This window comes from Trichoderma citrinoviride, assembly GCF_003025115.1.
Source record: "Trichoderma citrinoviride strain TUCIM 6016 unplaced genomic scaffold BBK36scaffold_10, whole genome shotgun sequence".
In the NCBI taxonomy this organism is placed as follows: Eukaryota; Fungi; Ascomycota; class Sordariomycetes; order Hypocreales; family Hypocreaceae; genus Trichoderma; species Trichoderma citrinoviride.
The window spans coordinates 678475-698835 of NW_020194718.1; the positions used below are offsets into that span (position 1 = coordinate 678475).

Below are 20361 nucleotides of genomic sequence, written 5' to 3' on the forward strand. Positions count from 1 at the left end.
GTCATGATGCATTCCTGTTTCACTTCTCTTACAGCATGCATCTCACTCCACTGAAAACCCAACACCTTTGACCAAATCGCCCTTGTTGTAAAACTCACAACCCGGCATCATCTCTCCCACCACCCACCGCGCCGTCTTCGCATGCGTCGAACCATGTCCAAACGGCTCACCCGTCTTCTCCCTCCTCATCCTGCTGCCCTCTCCAACATGCAGCTCCCCCATGGCATCAATCAGCGGGCCCAGCGCGCCGCCGCCGCCGCCGCCGTCCAGAGACGACTCATCGACGCCGTCGTCATCGCGGGGAAACGAAGAGTGGCCCTCGCACAGCGCCTGGAAGCAGATCAGCTGGTCCTGCAGATGCTCGTCCACCTGCCCTCCCAACGACACCTCGCCGTGTAGCTCCTTGCACAGCTTCTTGCTGAGAAGCGCAATGAAGCGGTCGTAGCCTTTGCTCTTCTTGGGCGCCGATGTGAGGACGTCTTTTGCCCAGCGGATGCCGTCCGCGGAATGAGCCACGAGGAGAACCGACCAGCGGGCGTCGCTGCAAGAATCCTCGACTGTTTTGAAGCTGATGTCGGCACCGGGCCACAGAGCACCAATGTCGTGTGCTATCGTCTCCTGAAGCTTCTCGTGTGAGTGCATCGGCGCGATGATGCTGACATCAACGCTCTTCACCTCGAAGGAGTCGGGGAAGGTATGCCGCGGCGGAGGCGCAAACCTGAGCTTCTCGCCTCGGGCAATCGGCCACACTTTGAGCACAATCGATCCCCTTGACAACGGGCCGAGCGACCAGCCACGGCTCTTGAGCTCCCGTTCGATACGCACGCCGAAGCGTTCCTCCAGCGTCGGCGCCAATACCTGGTCGAAATATTCGTAGCTCGGCGAGAAGGAGACGTTTGTGCCTCCAGAGAATTCCACCACGCTTGGTTCGTCATTCGTTTCCGCGCTCGCAAAGAGCAGGAACGGAAGCATGGCCTGGAGGACGAGAAGCGTGCTGGATGCTCCCGACTCGGTCCTGATGGAAATGTTCCGCTGGAAGAGCTGTGACGGGGGCCGTCGGGGGGTGAACGTCACTGATTTGGAGCCGACGCTGAGGCCTTGGACGTCGGCGTCGGTGACGCGGGCGAGCCATTCGATGGCAGCCACGTGCTGGTTCTTGAGGCCTGACCTCGACTTGTCAGAAGTTGTCTGGTGTCCAATATCATAATGAATCTGAATGCCTTTGAGGTACTGGGGCAAGTCATGTAAGTGAAGATGGTTGATGAGACGCACCTCCACCGCGCGGCCGGTTGCCTCGCACATTGGTGATCTCGACGGGCTGCGAAGTGAGTGCCGCCAAGGCGATTCCCAACCGTACAAGCTGGCCACCGCCTTCCCCTGTGCGGCCGTCGAGCACAATGGGTTTTGCTTTGGGCATTCTTGGTGTTTTTGTGTGCTGGTTCCGAGATGTGATGTGAGATGTGATGTGCGTTGCAGAACCAACTGCGCCTGCTGCTATTGCTGTCGTCAGCCTGGCAAAACAGCTTTGCTCGTTTGGTGTAGAGATTGAAGTGAAGGCTTCGGTGATATCCTTTTTTTTTTTCTTTTCATATTATTGTGCAGGCTTTTGTTCAATATTTATATCGACTGTTCTTGTTCGTTTAGAATTGCATCTGCACAGCCGCTTCTAAGCCCCAGCCAGACTCGGGGCCTGTGAGTCACTCGGCAGAACCGCATCTTAGATCTGACCCTTTTCCTCAGAGCCATCGCATCGTCATCACAGGCACACAGATTCTGGCCACAGGGGTGAAATTATTAAATTGCATTTTCTGTCACTATCACCTGGTGCTCTTCATCTACCAGGTAACATGAATAACTATCTGCGATTATTAAACATCAAGGGGGGACTCCATGATTTGTTTCCTTACTTTTCGGGAGACGGGAGCAATAACTGAAAGCGACATCCTACAACTACAGCTACAGATGACTACATAAGATACATGTACGTAATGTAGGTACTCAGATAGCTCAAGCGATTGTGATACATCCGCATAACCACCTGCGTTCACTGTCAACGTCAACAATCACAACTCTTCTTTACCTTGCCTGCCAACCTGCTCAGCTCGGCGATAAAACGGCGGCAAGGGCTCCAACTTCTGCCGCAGCACCCAGACTCTGAAATGCCAAATGGCATTCTTGATCTGATAGCTCGTGTGCTTGCGCGTGCTCACCCCAAAGACATAGTCCAGCTCCTCCAACGTAAGGGCCTTTGTCTCCGGAACGAACAGCAGGATGAGGAACCACAGGACGGCACACCAAGCCGCGTACCACCCAAACGCGCCCTGCGTAGTGAAAGCCCTGGAGATGGACGGCCAGGTGAAGGAGAGGATGAAGTTGAAGCACCAGGTCGTCGCGGTAGCCCACGACATGCCCACGTCACGGACATGCACGGGGAAGGCCTCGGCCGAGTAGGTGAACGGCACCGGCCCTTCGCCCGGGGAGTAAAACACCTCGAAGAGGTACATGCCCGTCGTGACCATGCCGACTCTCGTCTTGGTGTGGCCGGCGTCGTTGGGGATGAAGAAGGACATGCCGGTCCACAGCAGGAAGATGCAGAGGAAGGGGAAGGTGAAGAGCAGGAGGTTGCGACGGCCCCATCGGTCGATGGTGAAGACGGCGGGGATGGCGAAGACGAAGTTGAGGATGCCGGTGCCCATGGAGGCGAGGAGGGCCGAGTTGGTGGAGTAGCCCGAGTCTACGAAAATGGTTGTGCTGTAGTAGGCGATGATGTTGACTGCAATACAGGTCAGTTTCGAACATCATCACTCAGTAGGGAAAACGTTTGATGTTTCTTTTACCTCCACAGAATTGCTGCCCAAACATGAGAATCCATGTAGCCCATGTGGCGCGACGATTCCTCGGAACGGTGAAGAGCTCGGCAAACTGGGTAAAGAGGTTCTTGCCCCTATTCACTTCACGCTCGAGCTCTACTCCGACATATGTGTAGTACGTGTCACGAGCGGCTTGGACGTTGGAGTAGCGCAGGCGCTGGAACGATCTAAACGCCTTTTTGACCTTGCGGTGCTGGATATACCAACTGTGCGCGGTGTCAGTAAAGTGTATACAGAAATTGAGATATGGTAGTATTTGAATATCACGTACCGAGGTGATTCAGGGCAAAAGTAGACCTGTACACAGACAATCAGGGGCAAGACGACGGTGCTGCCGAGCATGAGACGCCAGCCGAGCGACGGGTCGATGCCCGTCGAGGGACCAAAGGCGACGCCCATGATGTTGCCCAGCATGATTCCGAAAGCAGTCCACATCTGCCATTCTGTTGCAAAAGCCGGTCAGCTAACTTTTTTTTCTCATTGCAGCTTTTGAAAGTGGTATGAAGGAACAAACTTACGCATGACCAAGGCACCTCGGATCGGCGCAGGGCTACATTCAGCAGCATAAACAGGAACAGTCGACGACTTGGGTCCGATGCCGAGACCGAGCACAAACCGAGCGAGGAACAGATTCACCCAAGAGTTGGCGACGCCCTCCCAGATGGACGCAACCGCAGCAATGAAGCACGAGAGGAAGATGGTTCCTCTCCGCCCAAAGACTCTGTTCAGGGGCTCCGTCAGCCAGCAGCCGAGGATGGCGCAGCACAGGTACGGGGCGCCGACGACGAGACCCGTGATGTTGTCCTGCATGGACTGCGAGAAGCGCGTCACATTGGGCCCTGCAATGTCGAGATCGGCGAGGTACAACGCCTGCGCGCCATTGTTCACCGTCTCGTCCATGCCCTGCACGGCCGCGGCCATGGAACACATGCAGCAGAGCCAGTAGAGCATCCACGGATGCGACCAGCGATGCGTCTGCTCCCGCTCAATGACCTCCCTGTCCTCGGGGGACAGCTCCTCGAGCGAGTGGATGGATTCCGGGTTCTGGGCGGCCAGGGCCCCCTTGCGGAAGTCGTCGAGGTGGTCGCCGAGCTCGTGGATGCGGCAGAACTCGTCGACGTCCTTGAGGAGCTCTTCTTTGGTGCGCTGCTTGAGGGGGTTTTCGAAGACGGCGGCGAGGTTGTCCGTGTTGCTGAAGAGGCTGCGCCGGCGGGCGTGCTCGACGGTCTCGGTGCCGGCGCCGTCTTGGGAGACGAAGCCGTCGGATTTTTCCATGGTGTGAGAGGTGGATGATTGGACTCCGGGGATGATGAAGACGAAGATGTCAAGCTGAGAGGCAAGGACGATGAGATATGCTGTGCTCTCAAGCTAGGACTCTCAAGAAGGTGTGTATCCTGATGTTGATAGAATGAATAGCTGCATTGGCATCCCTATCCCCAGAGGTAGGTGTACACTCGAGATTGTGCTTGAAGAGCTTCAAGCAGAGAACTTGGAGCACTATTACAACGTCATATCACAGGGGCATCTCAACTTTTATGTACGACAGGCGGACGACTATATGTACGAGGCAAGAGGATACTCCTCACTGTTACAATTCCATTCTTCCCCGTATCACCTTGCATAACAATCCCCTCCATCCTTCACGTCGGGGGGGCGTCAAGCCACCAATCCTAGCCCGAGCAACTCTTGCAACTTCTCAGCCTTGCCCGCCATTCCGCGCCGATCACCTCGTGAAGTGCCATCCCAGGATCGCAAACCTTGTCTTGCTCGGGCTTACCATTGGGTTCGTCTGCGTGTTCCCCTTGGTTCCCTCCACAAGACACACCGTGCTTCGTGGTGAGGTTGTGTACTGTAGGGGAGCATCTTCACCTTATAGAGCTTGGCCTTGCTTGGCCTGCTTGAGAAATGTCGTTGCCTGGAGGTATAAAAGCGGATCTTGTCCCCTTGTTCTCCTTGTCTTGAAAGTCGTGTGCTTCCCACGAGGCACCTCTTTGACCCACTGAGACTGGGGAAGGATCTGGGGAAGCTTGGAGGAGGGAGAAGCGATATCAGGCGGTTATGACTTCATTGTCGACAACGGCCGCATTTCTCTGCTAAACGGCTGTTTCTTTATGAAGGGGGGGGTTGTTCTCATCCCCACAACTCCCACGAACAGCAAACGGTGCCATTTCAGAGCAATCCGGCGCATCGACTATTGAGTCCTCCGTTCAAAGCAAAAGCGAAGCGATTCTTGCGGGCTATTGCTGACCTCCTTCTCGTCGGGGTTTCCAAAGCCGGCGATTCCAGTGATGTAATTGCGCCCAAGAAGCCCTGCCCATGCCGTCGCAGTTTCATTCGAAGACGAGATTATTGAATGATCTGCGCTTGATGGCATCCTTCCGAGGCTAGCTCCGGCTTTTGGGATGGACTTTCTCCCGGAGTTTCCTATCGCTTTTTTCCTCCTCTTCGGCTTGGCTTATTCCGGCCTTGGCTTCGACGTCATGCAGCAGATTGGCGTTGCATTTCTGGTTAAAGCACATAAAAGGTATGTGATGATGAAGAGAAAACTGCTTGCTTAGTGGTTTCTTGTAGCATCGCCATTTGCAGACGGTCGGTGGCTTTCTTTTCTGCTAACGCAACGATCAATGGGTCAATGTCGTTCTGGACACTTAAGCTTCTGGAGACGGATGTTCCCCATGCTCCAGTTTCCCCAGACTTTGGACCCGCCAATGCTCCTCGCTTCTCTCCTCCCACATGGCAAGATGATCGGCAAAGAAACAGACGATCTTACGATGTGCAACCGCCCCGTCTTGTTCTCTCCTCTTGAACGCACGGACAAGAATAATCTGCGACGCTTCTTCCAAAACCCGTGGCCAAGTCATTGAGGGTGTCTGGTAGCAAGCATGCGGTTAGCCGCAGCAAATTACTTAAAGTGCAGTTGACAAACAAGCTCATGCTCTTGATCCCTCTTATTGACAAGACTCATCTGCTACGATTCGCCATGCGGCAAACGCCTCTCTTTCTAGACTACGCCCTCCTGGAATGTTCGCCCATCAAACTGTGGCTTACCAGCGATAAGGGTATTATCTCAGCACCCAATGCTCCGTAAGGTAGTCGAGACGGATGATATCGTGGCTTTTTGTTAGCTTCATGTTCTCCAGACTCTCGAGGCCACTGAGGCAGCTGACCTGCTTTCCGTCCCATTTTAGGCCCCGGAGACAATGATCCTACGGAGAGGTGTTCGGAGCACATATCCCGCTATACCCTCTTCCACGGCCTCGGGATTCTGGCGTCTTGTTCAACTCATCTAACGTCTCGATGGTCAAGTGACCGGCGTATCTGGCCCGGCGAACGGGCTGGCGCCACTCGGCAAACATGCCTTTACGTAGCCACGAGGTTGCATCATCACACATAGGGCTGCGTTGAACAAGACGACCCTGTGATACCAATCGCAACTCGAAAACCGCAACTTCCACGCGAATGGGGTTTCCACTGTATGCAAACCGGGCCAGTAGCCCGAAGATTGGGCACGCCCCCGTCTTGACATTGTATGGCCTAGTCGTGTCAGCAGGCTGTAGACTGCAAAATCAGCCCATCTCATCGAGAATGCGAGAAAATGCGAACTACGCATGCTTTGTTGCAGCCCTGGCTGTCTTAGTGACAAGACGAAGAGGTTCAAGCGATGTGTGCATTGAAGGTCTGGCCCACCCGGTCACAATGAACCGTTACTCTTCGGTTTCGATTCATCTCAGCCAGTCTACTGGCAGCTTCGGGAGAATTTCCCGTGAAATGTCGAGATGCTATCTTCCAACATCTTGTCAAATATGGACGAGACTCTAGAGGCTCATCTCAGACTCTAGGCCACAAAGACGGCAGATGATAGATATTAATCTAAGCTGTATATTTTGTCCAATGCTGGGCCATCAAACGGAAGGCTGTACTACGGTTGTAGACTGCGCATTGCATTGAACAGAGCGACTACATTGAGTTGAACAGTCGGTCGCTCTTATAGTTCTCCCTGGCCTCCTCTCAAACAACAGTTGGGGCCCTAGAGTGACACATTATTCGCACATCAAGCCTCACCTGCGATAAATCTTCGAGCTGGTATGCGTCTTCATGATAACATACATGCAAGCTCTCTTGAATTCCTGATACTATATTGGGCTAAAATACAATTGGGATCCGTATATCTGCATTCGCGTCTCTTTCCATGGCTTCGTACTGGAGGTAGTCCTTCACGTTTCAATACCACGAGTTCGGCAGTGACTCGGTAATATGCCGCTGAGCCAGCAATAAGCCCAAGGATAATTGAAGAAACGCATCAGGCTCTTGAATATCCGAGTCCTCCCCTTAGTATACCAGAAGGATTGTCCGAACTGTCACCGGGGTTCGAATCTCAGCTTCTATCAGCTCCGAGCGAGTTCGACATTTATCATGATTCCATACGAGCAAAGGCATTATGGACCACGGAAAAGGGGCATCGTTGCCATCTTCACCGAATATTCGGCCAAAACTCCTGTCTTTGACCCATCTTTTACCGACAATTGTGCTGCAGCGTGTCGATTCGACGATTTTTCAGCGATGTGTCTAGGGTAGCAGGAATAGGGGTCCAATGCCAATCCAGGCAAGCGCAAGCAAGCAGGCTTGGCAATCTCAGGGAAGGCACGAACGATACTGCATGGATGCTTATCAGTTTGCGCAATACCTCAGGCAGCCACCAATTCTCAACTGATGCAGCCACCTTGAATGCGAACATATCCTTCGAACTGCCAAGAAGTGACAAGTCGGCAGCTTTTCCACGGCTCTGCAGCCGGAGTTTGCACAGACCTGCGCAGAAGCGAGCGCAAATGCCCAAGGCAGCCAATTGCAAGCCCGCGGGCACGCACAACTTGCCACTCGGTTGGCCTGAATCGTACGCTTGCAGCGAATGCGCCTCACCAGCATGCGGCCGGGTTCAGGGTTCGGTGCGACTGTCCACACCGGGTTGTCATCCTGCTGCATCCACTGCGGTTGAGTGGGTTATCGTGGCCTGTTACGAGGGAAGCCAGTGGCGCTCGGAAAAGGTCGCCAGCAGAGCGATTCATGGAGAGCGAGAAACTCGTCCGATGCACTCCGGGGGAAGCGCTGGTGAGATGCGACACTGGACCAGACAATCGCAGCAGTTGGCCTCGTTGGACGAGCAGGCAGAAGGCCGTTTTTGCTCCAGATGCACATCATCCGCGTGGAGGCTCCCATGCGGGGAGAGATCGTGAGATCGACTCGCCTCCCATTTCTCCTTTGGTTAGTTCTCCGAAAAGGCGGCAGCACTCGAGCCGTCCTGTTTGAAGGGTCCAGTTTGGCGGAGAAGTGGCGGGGACCGGTTGGGTGAGATTGGAGATTCAGCCCGCATCTCCTGGGCCCTGATCTTGCTTGCTCTGGCATGGCGCTCCAGCCTTTACGCTCCTCAGATCTCGCTGGCGCTACCTCCCTCCCGCCAGATGCCAGATGAGGACATGCTGCTGGTCAACTCTATTTAGACGCCGCGAGCTGGCTGCCATGTGCTGCTACTCCCCTGCTCCCTTCCGCTGCCATATCGTTCGACTTCCTCCCGTTCCTTTTCGCCTTTTTCTCACGCCGGCTCGGGACACAACAACGGAGAAAATACCGCGGACGGCTAACTTGGATTATGGGGCCTGGCCCAGCCTTGCAGGGGTTGCTCACCCACGGTGACGTAGAGTGTGCAGGGATGCGTGTGGCTAACATTTCCCTCTCCTCCTATTGAAAGGCAGGCTGTACGACAAGAACGCCCTCGTCCGCCAGTTATCCGCCTTAACCGGCGCCATGTTCGAGCTACGCATATAATCAAGGAAAACAGGCACCTAAGCCGTATGGGGCCTGAACCCAGACATCCACAATGCAACCAGAGTGTGTTTTACAAAGGTCCTGAATGGCAGTTGGGAGAAGGGGTGGAATGTGATTTGAGCGCGGGCTGTTGTTTGAACGAGCCAACAAGGGGGCCTGGGGGGTTTTAGCTCGTTCGCAGGAGGAATACCCGAGGAAGAGGAAACCAGTTTAAAAGGTGTCTTGGAGCCATATTCCATGCCATTTGCGGTTCATATACCATTTCCCCCATTGTCTCCCGCCAGCCTTGGGAGCAGTGCCATCACAATGTCTTCCGTTTCTTCATCTGCAGCGCCCTTGGGGCCGCGTCCCAACGAGTCCGCGGATCTTGGTCCGAACGGCGACGATGACAAGAAGATGGCGCTCTCTGAGCCGTCGAGAGCGGTAGAGGTTGAGCTTCCTGGAACGATTATGCCGGCTCTGGGCGAAGGCGACATCCCAACGACGACAAAATGGGAGATCTGGACGTGGTATGCCTACTATATTGGCGCCAACGGTCTGTCACTCTTCAACTTTGGCCCTACGGCCTTTCAGAATCTGCTCAGCCAAGCTGCTCCGGAAGATGGTCTTTTGCTGTTCGCCGGTCGGTATCGCGATGTGAACAGCATCGTCCTGCTTGCCAACGGCATCTCCTTTGCCCTACAAGCTGCCCTGTTTCTCATCATAGGTGCCTACGCCGACTTTGGGACAGGGCGCCGTTGGATTCTCATTGTCTGGTCCCTTGTCGCCTATGGCATTGGCTTTGGCTGGCTGGGCGTCCATGATCCTGAAAAGTGGAAGATTGGCACGGCCCTCTACATTGTTGGCCTGATTGCTTACCAGCTGACATTGACATACTGGACCGCCGCCTTTCCTACCCTAGCCCGCAACACCACGAAACTCAAGGACGCCCGGTTGGCCTACGAGGCGGGCGATATCACCCTGACGGAGCTGGACCACCGGGACGAGATGGAGCGGAGCCGGCTGAGCAATGTCTCCTTCTACATCCAGTCCGTGGGAGAGGTGGTGATCTTGGCCATCATCGTGGGCATCATGTTTGCTCTCAAGGTGGACGAGAGCGCCGCGAACAACAACTGGGGCCTCTCTGTGCTGATTGCCTTTGCCACTGCCGTCTGGCTGGCTCTGTCCATCCCGTGGTTCTTCGTGGAGAAGAGCCGCCCCGGCATGAAGATCCCTCCTGGCTACAACATTGTCACGGTTGGCTTCTGGCAGCTGTATGAAGCCCTGACGCAGATCCGACAACTGAAGCAGAGCTTGATCTTCCTGGCCGGATACTTCCTCCTGGGCGACTCTCTCAACACGACAGTGACGGTCATCTCGACGCTGCAGAACCAAGTCGTGAGCTACAACACCCTGACGCTGACGTACCTCCTCATCGTGGGCATCGTTGCGCAGGCCGTCGGCATCGGTGCCTTTTGGCTCATCCAGAAGAAGTTCAACCTGAGCGCCAAGACCATGTTCAACGCTGTCATGGTGTCCATCATCCTGCTCGACGGCTGGGGCATGATTGGCAACTGGACCGACAAGTTCGGCTTCCACAACGAGTGGGAGGTCTGGGTCTACCAGGCGTTTTACGGGCTGTTTGTGTGCCCGTGGTACAGCTACTCGCAGATCATGATCAGCTCCGTGACGCCCCGCGGCCACGAGTTCCTCTTCTTCTCCATCTTCAACATCATCGGCAAGTCGTCGAGCTTCATCGGCCCGCTCATCAGCAGCGCCATCATCGACGCCACGCCCGGCGGGAGCAACAACAGCGCCCCCTTTTACTTCTTGTTCGCCCTAACCATTGTCAGCGCCGTCGGCATCTGGACGTTTCTCGATCTGGACAAGAGCGCGCGGGAGCAGGATGCGTTTCTGGCGCAGGAAAAGGCGCGGGTGTTGGGCGACGACGCGACGAATACTAGCAAAACGACTGAACAGGATCCGGCTGGCGCGCATGATTTATGATCTGATTTCTTTCCTTTTCTATATATATATATTTTTTCTGGTCTTGGGCATGGGTCTTTTTCTTGGTTTGCCTTGATGATTGGCTTTTTTATCTAGACAATGATTTCGCATTCTGCCCGGACGATGGCAGATGCGTATGCTCCTCCCCCCTCCCTGTTTATGCTTTGAATCGTAGATGCTCATGTTGTTTGAAAGGTAGAGTTTCCATTGGGATGTTAACGTCCACGTAGGTTGACCTGATGCGCTCTTACCCAACAACATCGTGATATGACATGCCGTATTGTCCATTATTTTTCCTTTATTCTCAAAAGTCGTTAATTCTGGCTAAATCGATCAATATACCACATTACTTTCCCCCAATCATTCCCCAATCCTCATATCTTGGCCGTCAGTCTACAAAAGCACGAAGACGTAATCGGCACATCGGCCACCTCCAAAGCCCTCTTCAACGCCGGCTGCACCCCCCTCGCCTCCTCTACCCTCCCCAGCTTCACCAAGCACTCGTGGTAGCCGTGTAGCGCCCACACATTGTTCGGATGCCGGTGCACCCTCGGCAGGGACTCGTCCACGCCGAGATCCGCGCTGTACACGGCCAGCGCCTCGGCAACGTGGCCCTGCTCGAGCAGCAGCGCGCCGTAGGCGTGCCGCGCGGGCTGCATCCAGCCCCAGGGCTCGTCAAAGGGGAGGCTGTCGTAGCGGGCGATGGACTCGCGGAGGTGGGCGAAGGCGGCGGGGTAGTTCGCGGAGCGGTACTCGATCTCGCCGTCGAGCATGGACTCGGCGACGCAGAGGATGTCGATGCACTTGTTGTTGAAGAGGGTCCGGCTGGGCTTGACGCGGGGGACGGAGGCGAGGAAGAGGGCGCGCTGGGCGCGGGCCTCGTCGACCTGGCCGAGGGCCGCGAGCGCCATGCCCCGTGCGTAGTATGTCAGGGCCGTCGTGACGCAGTAGAGGTCTCGGTCTTCGGGGAGCTTCAAGGCGAGTATGTCCTTCCAGCGGCCGAAGCGGATGAGCACGTGCACGCGCATGGCGAGGAAGGCCTCGAGCCAGTCTGCCATGGGCGGCGTCTCGACGCGGAGGAGCTCCTCGGAGAAGCTCGCCTCGAGCCGCTCGACCGTCTCGAGGGCGACCCTGGACTGGCCGGCGAACATGGCCGAGTAGAGGCGGAAGTGGTAGTCGTGGCTGCGGTACAGGGTGTAGAAGTTCATGGGACCCTCGCGCCGGAGGAACTCTTCGTCGGCGCGGACGGCGTCCGAGTTGGCGACGACGGCGCGCGCGTAGTCCCCGACGAGGATGTCGATGTGGCTCGGCATGTGGTTGAGGTGGCCCGCGTCGGGGACGAGGCCGCGCAGGGGGTCGGCGGCGGGCAGGGCCGCCTCGGGGGTGTTGGACATTTCCATCAGGTGGATGTAGAGATGCAGCAGGCCGGGGTGTCGGGTGCCGCCGTCGAGGGACATGGCGTGCTCGAGGACTTGTTTGATCTCGAGGGTACGGGCATCGGCGGCCGGGCTGCCCGTCTTGATGTCCCAGAGAGCCCAGGGGGTGAGGTTCATCATGGCATCCGCGTATAGGGCCGCAACATCGAGGTCGTCTGGGAACTGGGCCGAGACAGAACTCATGGCATCAGCGTATTCTCGATTCCATATGGGGCGGTCCGCCTTTGTCGGCGCGTCCGCCCTCGGGTATCTATGTCGAAGCGCCTCAATCAGCGCCCTCTCGACGGGCGTCGCCGCCTCGGAGCACGCCTTTGCCTTTTCGACGGCTCGATGCGTCCGGTCCGCCGTGCTCTGCCTCTCCCGCCGGCCAAACAGGTCCCAGGGCTTGTTGTAGTTGGGCCCCAGGGCGTAGGCGAGCCCCCAGTGGGCCATGGCGCAGGCGGCATCGTGGGCAACGGCCCGCTCGAAGCATTTGGCCGCCTCCTCGTGGTTGAAGCCGTAGCACCAGACGAGGCCGCGGTTGAACCAGGTCTGGGCGATTGGGTTGCTGGTGGACACGGGGCGATGGAGGGCGCCGAGGTCGTAGTAGTCGCCGTCGAGACAGGGCCTCTCGCCGGCCGGTTTGCTGGCCTCCTTTTCTTCCATCTCCTCCATCTCTCGACCGCGTCTTCTGCTCTTGGGGGTCTGAAGCCTTTGGGCCAGGCGGTGTTGCAAGAGGCGAATCGGTGTGAGCTGGAGGGTATGCTGGGCATGTCATCGTCTAGAGCAGGCTGGAGCCGGCTCAAGCCCGACCAAGACGCATGTCATCTGCATCTGCTAGCTCTGGTGGGGATCCGGGGCTTCAAGCCGTGGCGCGACGAGCCGAAAGCTTATTGACCAGGAGAGGTCCGCTTGAAGCAAGGCGAGAAGCGTCTGTGGGCAGTTTCTGCCCTGACATTCGCTGTATGATGAGACGAGAAGCAGGGTGAATGTTTGCAATGATTTTGAGAGGAAGCTGAGCGAGATCGGCAAAGGATCTGGAATGCCCCCGCTATGAGGGAGGAGGGGGAATTAATTGTCCGAGGGTACGATATACTTGTACGACTTGAAGTGGGATTATATCGTCATCTTTCTATGGTTACAACCTCACAAAGACGTGATTACAACGGGAGTTGGAGGGAATCATTTGCTATTAGAGGCTTGTCAGATTGATTTTGGAAAAGTACCATTGGCCTTCATGTGCTCCAATAGAACGTTGTTTAGGTGCCTTCGACATTTGAGCGGTGTAAGTCGGCCGTGTGAATGTCTCGGACGGCCCATACCAGACTCGAACTCGATAGTACTACTATGCAGTAGAGGGATGAACCCCATTCTCCTAATAAGGGAAGCTGTTGTATTACGACCATGTCTGCTCTACATAGATGAGAGATAGGCTCCAAGCTTGGCAAGCAATGTTCGACCTGTGCCGTCCTCTCGACTTGACTATAATGGTCTGCATTCCTGAGCAGCGTGTCTTGGAGTCGAGTTGGATACATGTAATAAGGCAACGCCATGTCTCATGGAAGTCAGTCTGAATGAGCTTTGGGATCGTGTTTTCTGGGAGCTTCTGGTTCTCAATTTGTCCTTCACGACTCCGGTCAACAGCCATCGCCATGACTATCAGCTTCGAAAAGTCGACGGCGCACTGCGTTGCTGCCCTAACCTCAGGCCGATGCCGCGCAGTTTTAGTCGTGGCCGTCATCATCGTAACCATTTACGCCTTTCTCTGCAGGACAGACGATTTCTATCATCCAGAGCGGCCATATGTACTGGATCGGAACTCCAAGACGACAGACGGCACAGATTGGTCAAGATTCGCTTACACGCAATATGTCACCAGCAGCGTGTACCTCTGCAACTCCGTCATGCTGCTGGAACAGCTGCACCGTCTCGGAAGCCGTGCCGACAGAGTCCTCATGTATCCTGCAAAGATGCTCCCGGACCCCGAAACGTGGGACGACGGGGGCTTTCGAGATGCAGAGCTGCTGATCAAGGCGCGAGACGAATATGGTGTGAAGCTGAAGCCGATTCAGGTCCAGCATAGAGAAACGATAAACGGTACATATATATCTTCTCCGTGTTACCAGTCAGCAAGTTAGATCGCTAATGGAATCCAAACACCAGATACCTGGTCCGACTCTTACACCAAGCTCCTGGCCTTTAACCAGACGCACTACGAGCGCGTCATTGCCATTGACGCAGACGTCACCCTCCTGAAGCACATGGACGAGCTCTTCCTTCTGCCCCCGTGTCCCATCGCCATGCCTCGCGCATACTGGCTCCTCGACGACGACGACGACGACGACGACGACACGAACAAGACCACAATGTCATCCCGAATGACACTTGCCTCGCACGTCATGGTCATTCAGCCGAGCGAGCGGGAATTCGCCCGCATCCAGAAGAGCGTCGAGCGCGCGGCCGACGACGAATACGACATGGAGCTGCTCAACAAGATGTACGCCAACACCGCGATGGTGCTCCCCCACCGACCGTTTGCCATGATCTCGTCCGAGTTCCGCGAGGCGAATCACAGCTTGTACCTCGGCTCTGATGCTGATGCCGAGGAGGAGTGGGATCCGGCGGCGGTTCTGAATGAGGCCAGGACGGTCCATTTCTCAGACTATCCCGTGCCGAAGCCGTGGAAGGAACATTTGACTGCGTATGATGAGATGAGCATCCGCAAGCTGGAGCCTAAATGCGCGATGAAGAAGAAGAAGAAGAATGACGAGGGCGAAGATGATGTGGGAGAGGATTGCTCGGCGAGGGATGCGTGGAGGTGGCTGTACTCTGACTTTCGAGAACGCAAAGCGGTGAGTTTGTTCTTAGTGGACATGTTTTTCGTTGATGAAATGGGCTGACGGGGATGCTACAGAGAGTTTGCGCGCGAAAGCCATGGCTGAAGTCTGAAGCTGTGGAATCTGGAGGGGCTGAGGAGGAGGAGGAGGCGGGAGAGTCCGAGGAGGCGATTTGATACGCATTCCGTCTGTGGACCAAGGTGACAATGACAAGCTTGACTTTTGAAGCGCAGAATTGATGGAACTATATGAACCCTCAGAGGAAGATCAAGAATATTGAACAGCGTCAGTCTTTAAGAATGCCGTGGTTGATGACTTTGAGGCAGTCGATGAAAGAGCATCCGCCTCAGCGGAACTGTCCGCTGCAGAAGCCCCAGCTGAACAACTGCGGCCCCGCCCCCACTTCCGCCGGCCATCCGCTCCAAGCCGCGCCGTCGATCCAACTTCTGGACCTCGAATATTTGTCACTCCCTCTTCCAACAAACACACACCAGGAATTGCTCTCCCCTCCCTTCATCTCTCCTGTATCCCTATACCCCATCTCCTCCTCCTCCTCCTCCTCCCTCCTCATCCTCCTTCGCATCCCTCATCAAAAGATCAGCCAACATGTCCTCCTCCCCGTCCTCCTCCCCCTCTCCCTCCTCCCTCGCCCACCTCCTCCCCCCCAGCTGGCAAACCCAAGTAACCGCCTGGCTGGCCGAAGACACGCCCTCCTTCGACTACGCCGGCTTCGTCGTCGGCGACGCCCCCCGCACCGCCACCCTCTGGGCCAAATCCCCCGGCATCATCGCCGGCCGGCCCTTCTTCGACCAGGTCTTCCACCAGTGCGGCTGCGCCGTCGAGTGGCACGCCGACGAGTGCTCCCCCGTAGTCCTGGACCAGGGCAGCAGCAGCAGCAGCAGCAAGATGAAGGTCGCGACCGTCACGGGCCCCGCGAGGGGCATCCTCCTGGGCGAGCGAGTCGCGCTCAACGCCCTCGCGCGGTGCTCCGGCGTCGCCACGCAGAGCCGCGCCCTCGTGGACAAGCTGCGCAAGGCCGGATACAGGGGCGTGCTCGCGGGCACGCGCAAGACGACGCCCGGGTTCCGCCTCGTCGAGAAGTACGGCATGCTGGCCGGCGGCGCCGACGCCCACCGCATGGACCTGAGCGCCATGGTCATGCTCAAGGACAACCACGTCTGGAGCCGCGGCAGCATCGCCGAGGCCGTCGCCGCCGCCAAGAGCGTCGCCGGCTTCAGCGTCAAGGTCGAGGTTGAGGTGCAGTCCGAGGCCGAGGCCGACGAGGCCATTGAGGCCGGCGCGGACGTCGTCATGCTGGACAACTTCTCCGGCGACGGCGTCAAGGTCGCGGCGAGGAGCTTGAAGGAGAGGTGGGCCGGCAAGAAGCACTTTCTACTCGAGGTCTCCGGGGGACTGAGGGAGGATAACGTGGAGCCGTATGTGTGCAATGGTGAGTTTCTGAGTTCCTATACTGTGTGGTATGAGTGCTGGGCTTTGCGCGGTTCGGGTGACTGACGGTTTTGATAGATGTCGACATTATTTCGACGAGCTCGATTCACCAGGGGGTTCCGCACGTCGACTTTTCCCTCAAGATCAATCACTGACCGGATTGGGGGCATCGGACATAGACATGAGTGTATGGTATGTGTATTGAATGTATATGGACAGGATATATCTGTTGAAAAAGATGTGGCTATTCTGAAGTATCCGGCTTCGGTTCCCAAGCCGACACAGCTAGAATGGACAAAAGGCTATAAAAAATACAAAAAAGTACACATCTATGAGTGTTATATTACTCATTTACTCTCCTTCTTGGTTCCAAACAATCCGTTAAATGACTTGCTCAGCCTCTTGCTCAGCTTCTCGTCAGCATTCGCCTTCTCGTCAACATGGGCCCCCACCGCCTTAGGATCAATGCTCGGAGCGCTCCCCTGAAGATGTGTGACCGGGTTCTGCTGCACCGGCGACGCATTCTTGTCGCCAGAGGCAGTGCAGCATGATCCTCCGAGAAGAACGCTGGCGTCGTTTCTGGTCGAGGGAACGTCAATCGCAGGATTGGCGGTGAAAAAGTCTGTAGGGCGGATATGGATCTGGAAGATTTCGACTGGCCTGGTTGCTGTTAGCAATGATATCATCGATGAGAGGAAAAGAGAGCTCGACTTACATGACGGGCCAGTCCTCTATCCGGGGGTTATGTGTCAGCCCAAACACGCTCCACACAACAGGGCTGCTCCTCTTCCCCTGATCCTCCGCATCACCATTCGCCCCATTGGTCTCTCGGTCTGTAAACCAGTCTCCTCGCTTGACCATGTCGGCCACGCCACCAACCTCCCTGGTGCTCTGGTTCGTAAACTCGCCCGCTGCCCACAGCTCGCCATCTCGGTAACCCGTCACCCAGGCATTGTGCTGAGCAAACTGCGCTCGCTGAGCCGCCAAGCCCTCGGGGTCGGCCAGCAGCATCTGCGTCACTGGCGCGACGAGCTTGTAGGCGAGGTTCTTGCCCGAGATGGGGTTCTTCTTGTTGGCGTTTTCCAGCTTGAGCAGCCGGTTGAGGCGCGGCTCGGCATCGATCCACGTCGCCTTCTCGACCTTTTCACGCTGCACCTTGTAAAAGTTGCCGTACGGGTTCGTCTTGGGGTCGATCTTTTGCCCGTGCGACTCTTCAATGACGACCTGGGAGTCGGCATCGTTGTACGAGTCGATGGCCGGGTCGATTCTCACCGCAAACACGTGCTGGTGGTTCTGGGCCAGGACGCCAGGGGTCATGATGTTGCCGTAGGCACTGACCTTGCCTTCGTCAATGCTGGTGACGCTGACAATGCCCGTGGCACGGGTTTCGAGAGTGATGGAACCGGCGAGATCCAGCTTGTACGCCAAGACGTACTCGTAGTTGGCCAGAGTGGCGATGAACTGGACCACGAACTCGCGGTTGCGCGTCACAACAGCCCGGTTTGTGCGGAAGTTGGTGTGCTTCCACAGGATGCCATTGTCCTGCTCGTGGAGGCACACCACAGCCTTGGCCGTTGAGGGCGCGCCGTCGGGCTCTGTGGTGAGGGCGTCAACATAGTGGATGGCTCCAAGACAATCGCAGCCCAGCTCCAGGTTGTTGGCTGCCCTCCCCATGCCGCCGTCACCAAAGTCGAAAGCCTGTTTCCTGTGGAAAGGGGGACGCGGGTCTGCGTAGGGGACCGTCATCTCACTGAAGCTGACGCGATACATGACGGAGCGGTTGTCGTAGTGGACGTCGTGCAGGACGGCGCCTTCGCGAGGGGTGAATCCAAGGCGGAATCTCCACTTCTGCCACTCGATCAGACCATCGTCTTGAATCGTAAAAGAAGCGCCCTCGGGCTGTATGATGTTGATGGGCTTCAGGTCCGTCCTCAGGGGTACGTCCAGCAGCTCGGGGACGTACTCGCAGCCCTTGTGGTTCTCAAACAGCTTGACGGGCTCCTCGCTTCGGGGTTTGGCCTCGAGCTCATCGTCAATGCCACCAGTTGCGATTCTCTCTACTCTGATGAGCTTCTTGGTATGCCAGTCCATTACGGGGACAATGGGGATCGGGTAGCCGTAGTGGTTGGAGTCGTCGTTCTTGTTGCGGGTGTCCTTTGCATAGACCAATCCCTGCATATACCGCGGAATGTCCTTTTCATCGGCGTTGGGGGGGCCATAGGGCCACGGGTCGATGCAGATTTCAAAGCCTTCGGGAAGGACGAACTCGGACATTGCCTCTTTGAAGAGATCCGAGTTGATGCAAGCATCGTTGAAGAGGTCAAACTCGCCACTACAATGTGTCAGAAACCCTTCTGTGCCCTCGCAATGACCAGGTTTGTAGACTTACGGCGTGACATATGGCTGGTGCGGCACCGGGGCTGACACGGTGGCGACCTTGCCAGTGTCCAGATTGACAAACGCGTTGATGTACTCGGAGCGATCAGCCCGGATAACATCGTGCTCGACAATGGCCACTCTGTCGGGCCGCTTGGTCTCGTCTGTCAGCTTGCCCGTGTGCTCGGCCTCGAGAAAGGGCTGCAGCTCGGCCTTTTTGGGCTCCTGGACGTGGATGGCTCTGAAGAAGATGGATTCGGAGGCTCCGTGGAGCTTGGCAACGGCATCGCGGGCCTTGATGTGCTCTTCGGGGGAGAGCGGCGCCAGCGGATGCGGCCGAGGAGCTGCGGTGACGGCCATTGTGTTGTATGTTGTGGACAAAGGGGGAGTCGAAGGAGGGTGAAGCAGTCAAGTAGGGTATCCTACTGCTTCAGAAGGTGAGAGACGAAGAGCGGCTATCTGCGGGGATTGGCGCAACGGTCAAGCAGCCCAGCTTACTCCGTCCGGCTTCTCTGTATGTATGATGTGATATTCAAGCGGCAGTCCCAGATGACTTGGCAAATTCCTAGTGCTCAGCTGACCGATTCGGGCAACGAATTGAAGTGAAGACTGGGTGAGACACAAGCCGAGGTCTATCAATGGGATTGTTGGAGATGGAGAGAGGGGATTGGCGAATGTTTAAGTAGATGCTCTCGATCAACAGCGATGCCTCAAGGACGCCGCGGACGGCCGGGGCATGAGATGGAAGTGGAGCTTGTCCACTGATTGCGGATGGATTCGTGCATGTTGTAGGAGATGCTTAGACTCGGGCGAACTGGCCTTGCGGATGATGTTCGTTGAAGACACGATCCAATGGTACAGAATAGTGATGAACCAGGTATCGTGAAGCCCAGGTGGGGCAGCGGCTTCTCCAAATTCTGGAGGTTCCAGCACTTGCCCCGCGTTCTTCGGCGGCGTCCAGCCAACCAGAGCGCTGCTGCAGTGAGTCGCTGGAGTTCATCTTGACATTGAGGATTAGCGTCAGCTCAGTTCTCCTCTTGATAGATAACAGATCGGAGGACATGAGCCTTTCCATCTCTGGGCAATTGTCTTCACTTGGACCCTTTTTCTCGATTCTTCCCTCTTTTCAGCCCGCCTCGGCACATGGCCCTGGCTATGCCTATTCGGGGCGATACCACGCTAGACGTGCATGAGGCTCAAGCCATGGCCGTAACTGTTCGCTAGAGAGCTGATGAGTGTGTCCAGATACCTTATGCCATATTTGCGGTACTTTTCACTTGTAGAATCTACTAGATCTGATGGACGTTATTGCCTGTTTTTGGACTTGCTCGTATGTGAAGAATCCTCGCGGAATCGGGATCGGGGACATACTGTACCTTCGAGTGAGGGGTTGCAGCAGCCCGGAGCCGTGGAGATGGGATGAGCGTTGATAGTTTGGATAAATCTCCGGATTGGAGGATGCCTAAAGTGGCAATTCTCATGAGCTCCAGCCTTGGCAGTTATACGACTGTTGAGTGAGTGACTGAGGTTATCATGTTGTATAGTGATTCTAAACGCTTGTGGATGGGAATATTGTCTATATGCCTCCAATTCCAGCAATAGTCCAAC

At 56.1% G+C, this 20361-nt stretch overlaps 7 protein-coding genes across 7 annotated transcripts; 3 read left to right on the top strand and 4 right to left on the bottom strand.

Annotated features, from left to right (window-relative positions):
- Nucleotides 1-42: 42 nt before the first annotated feature.
- On the bottom strand, nucleotides 43-1417 carry BBK36DRAFT_56111 (EPT/RTPC-like protein; the record flags this gene model as incomplete). The annotated part of the gene is made up of 2 exons (XM_024898266.1): nucleotides 43-1163; nucleotides 1273-1417. 2 exons carry the CDS (start codon nucleotides 1415-1417, stop codon nucleotides 43-45), a joined length of 1266 nt encoding a protein of 421 aa, XP_024748024.1.
- Nucleotides 1418-2063: 646 nt separating this feature from the next.
- On the bottom strand, nucleotides 2064-4145 carry BBK36DRAFT_1123006 (hypothetical protein; the record flags this gene model as incomplete). The annotated part of the gene is made up of 4 exons (XM_024891001.1): nucleotides 2064-2773; nucleotides 2838-3076; nucleotides 3142-3313; nucleotides 3389-4145. 4 exons carry the CDS (start codon nucleotides 4143-4145, stop codon nucleotides 2064-2066), a joined length of 1878 nt encoding a protein of 625 aa, XP_024748025.1.
- A 4995-nt stretch (nucleotides 4146-9140) lies between these two features.
- On the top strand, nucleotides 9141-10676 carry BBK36DRAFT_1123542 (hypothetical protein; the record flags this gene model as incomplete). Its single annotated transcript, XM_024891066.1, has 1 exon — nucleotides 9141-10676. The coding sequence occupies one exon, from the start codon at nucleotides 9141-9143 to the stop codon at nucleotides 10674-10676; it is 1536 nt and encodes a 511-aa protein (XP_024748026.1).
- Nucleotides 10677-11050: 374 nt separating this feature from the next.
- On the bottom strand, nucleotides 11051-12766 carry BBK36DRAFT_1123579 (hypothetical protein; the record flags this gene model as incomplete). The annotated part of the gene is made up of 1 exon (XM_024891072.1): nucleotides 11051-12766. One exon carries the CDS (start codon nucleotides 12764-12766, stop codon nucleotides 11051-11053), a length of 1716 nt encoding a protein of 571 aa, XP_024748027.1.
- Nucleotides 12767-13743: 977 nt separating this feature from the next.
- On the top strand, nucleotides 13744-14991 carry BBK36DRAFT_1177196 (glycosyltransferase family 8 protein; the record flags this gene model as incomplete). The annotated part of the gene is made up of 2 exons (XM_024896047.1): nucleotides 13744-14188; nucleotides 14255-14991. The coding sequence occupies 2 exons, from the start codon at nucleotides 13744-13746 to the stop codon at nucleotides 14989-14991; spliced, it is 1182 nt and encodes a 393-aa protein (XP_024748028.1).
- A 543-nt stretch (nucleotides 14992-15534) lies between these two features.
- Nucleotides 15535-16532, top strand: BBK36DRAFT_1123703 (nicotinate-nucleotide diphosphorylase; the record flags this gene model as incomplete). The annotated part of the gene is made up of 2 exons (XM_024891093.1): nucleotides 15535-16378; nucleotides 16456-16532. 2 exons carry the CDS (start codon nucleotides 15535-15537, stop codon nucleotides 16530-16532), a joined length of 921 nt encoding a protein of 306 aa, XP_024748029.1.
- Nucleotides 16533-16724: 192 nt separating this feature from the next.
- Nucleotides 16725-19113, bottom strand: BBK36DRAFT_1142650 (copper amine oxidase; the record flags this gene model as incomplete). Its single annotated transcript, XM_024893534.1, has 3 exons — nucleotides 16725-17037; nucleotides 17093-18709; nucleotides 18767-19113. The coding sequence occupies 3 exons, from the start codon at nucleotides 19111-19113 to the stop codon at nucleotides 16725-16727; spliced, it is 2277 nt and encodes a 758-aa protein (XP_024748030.1).
- Nucleotides 19114-20361: the final 1248 nt, after the last annotated feature.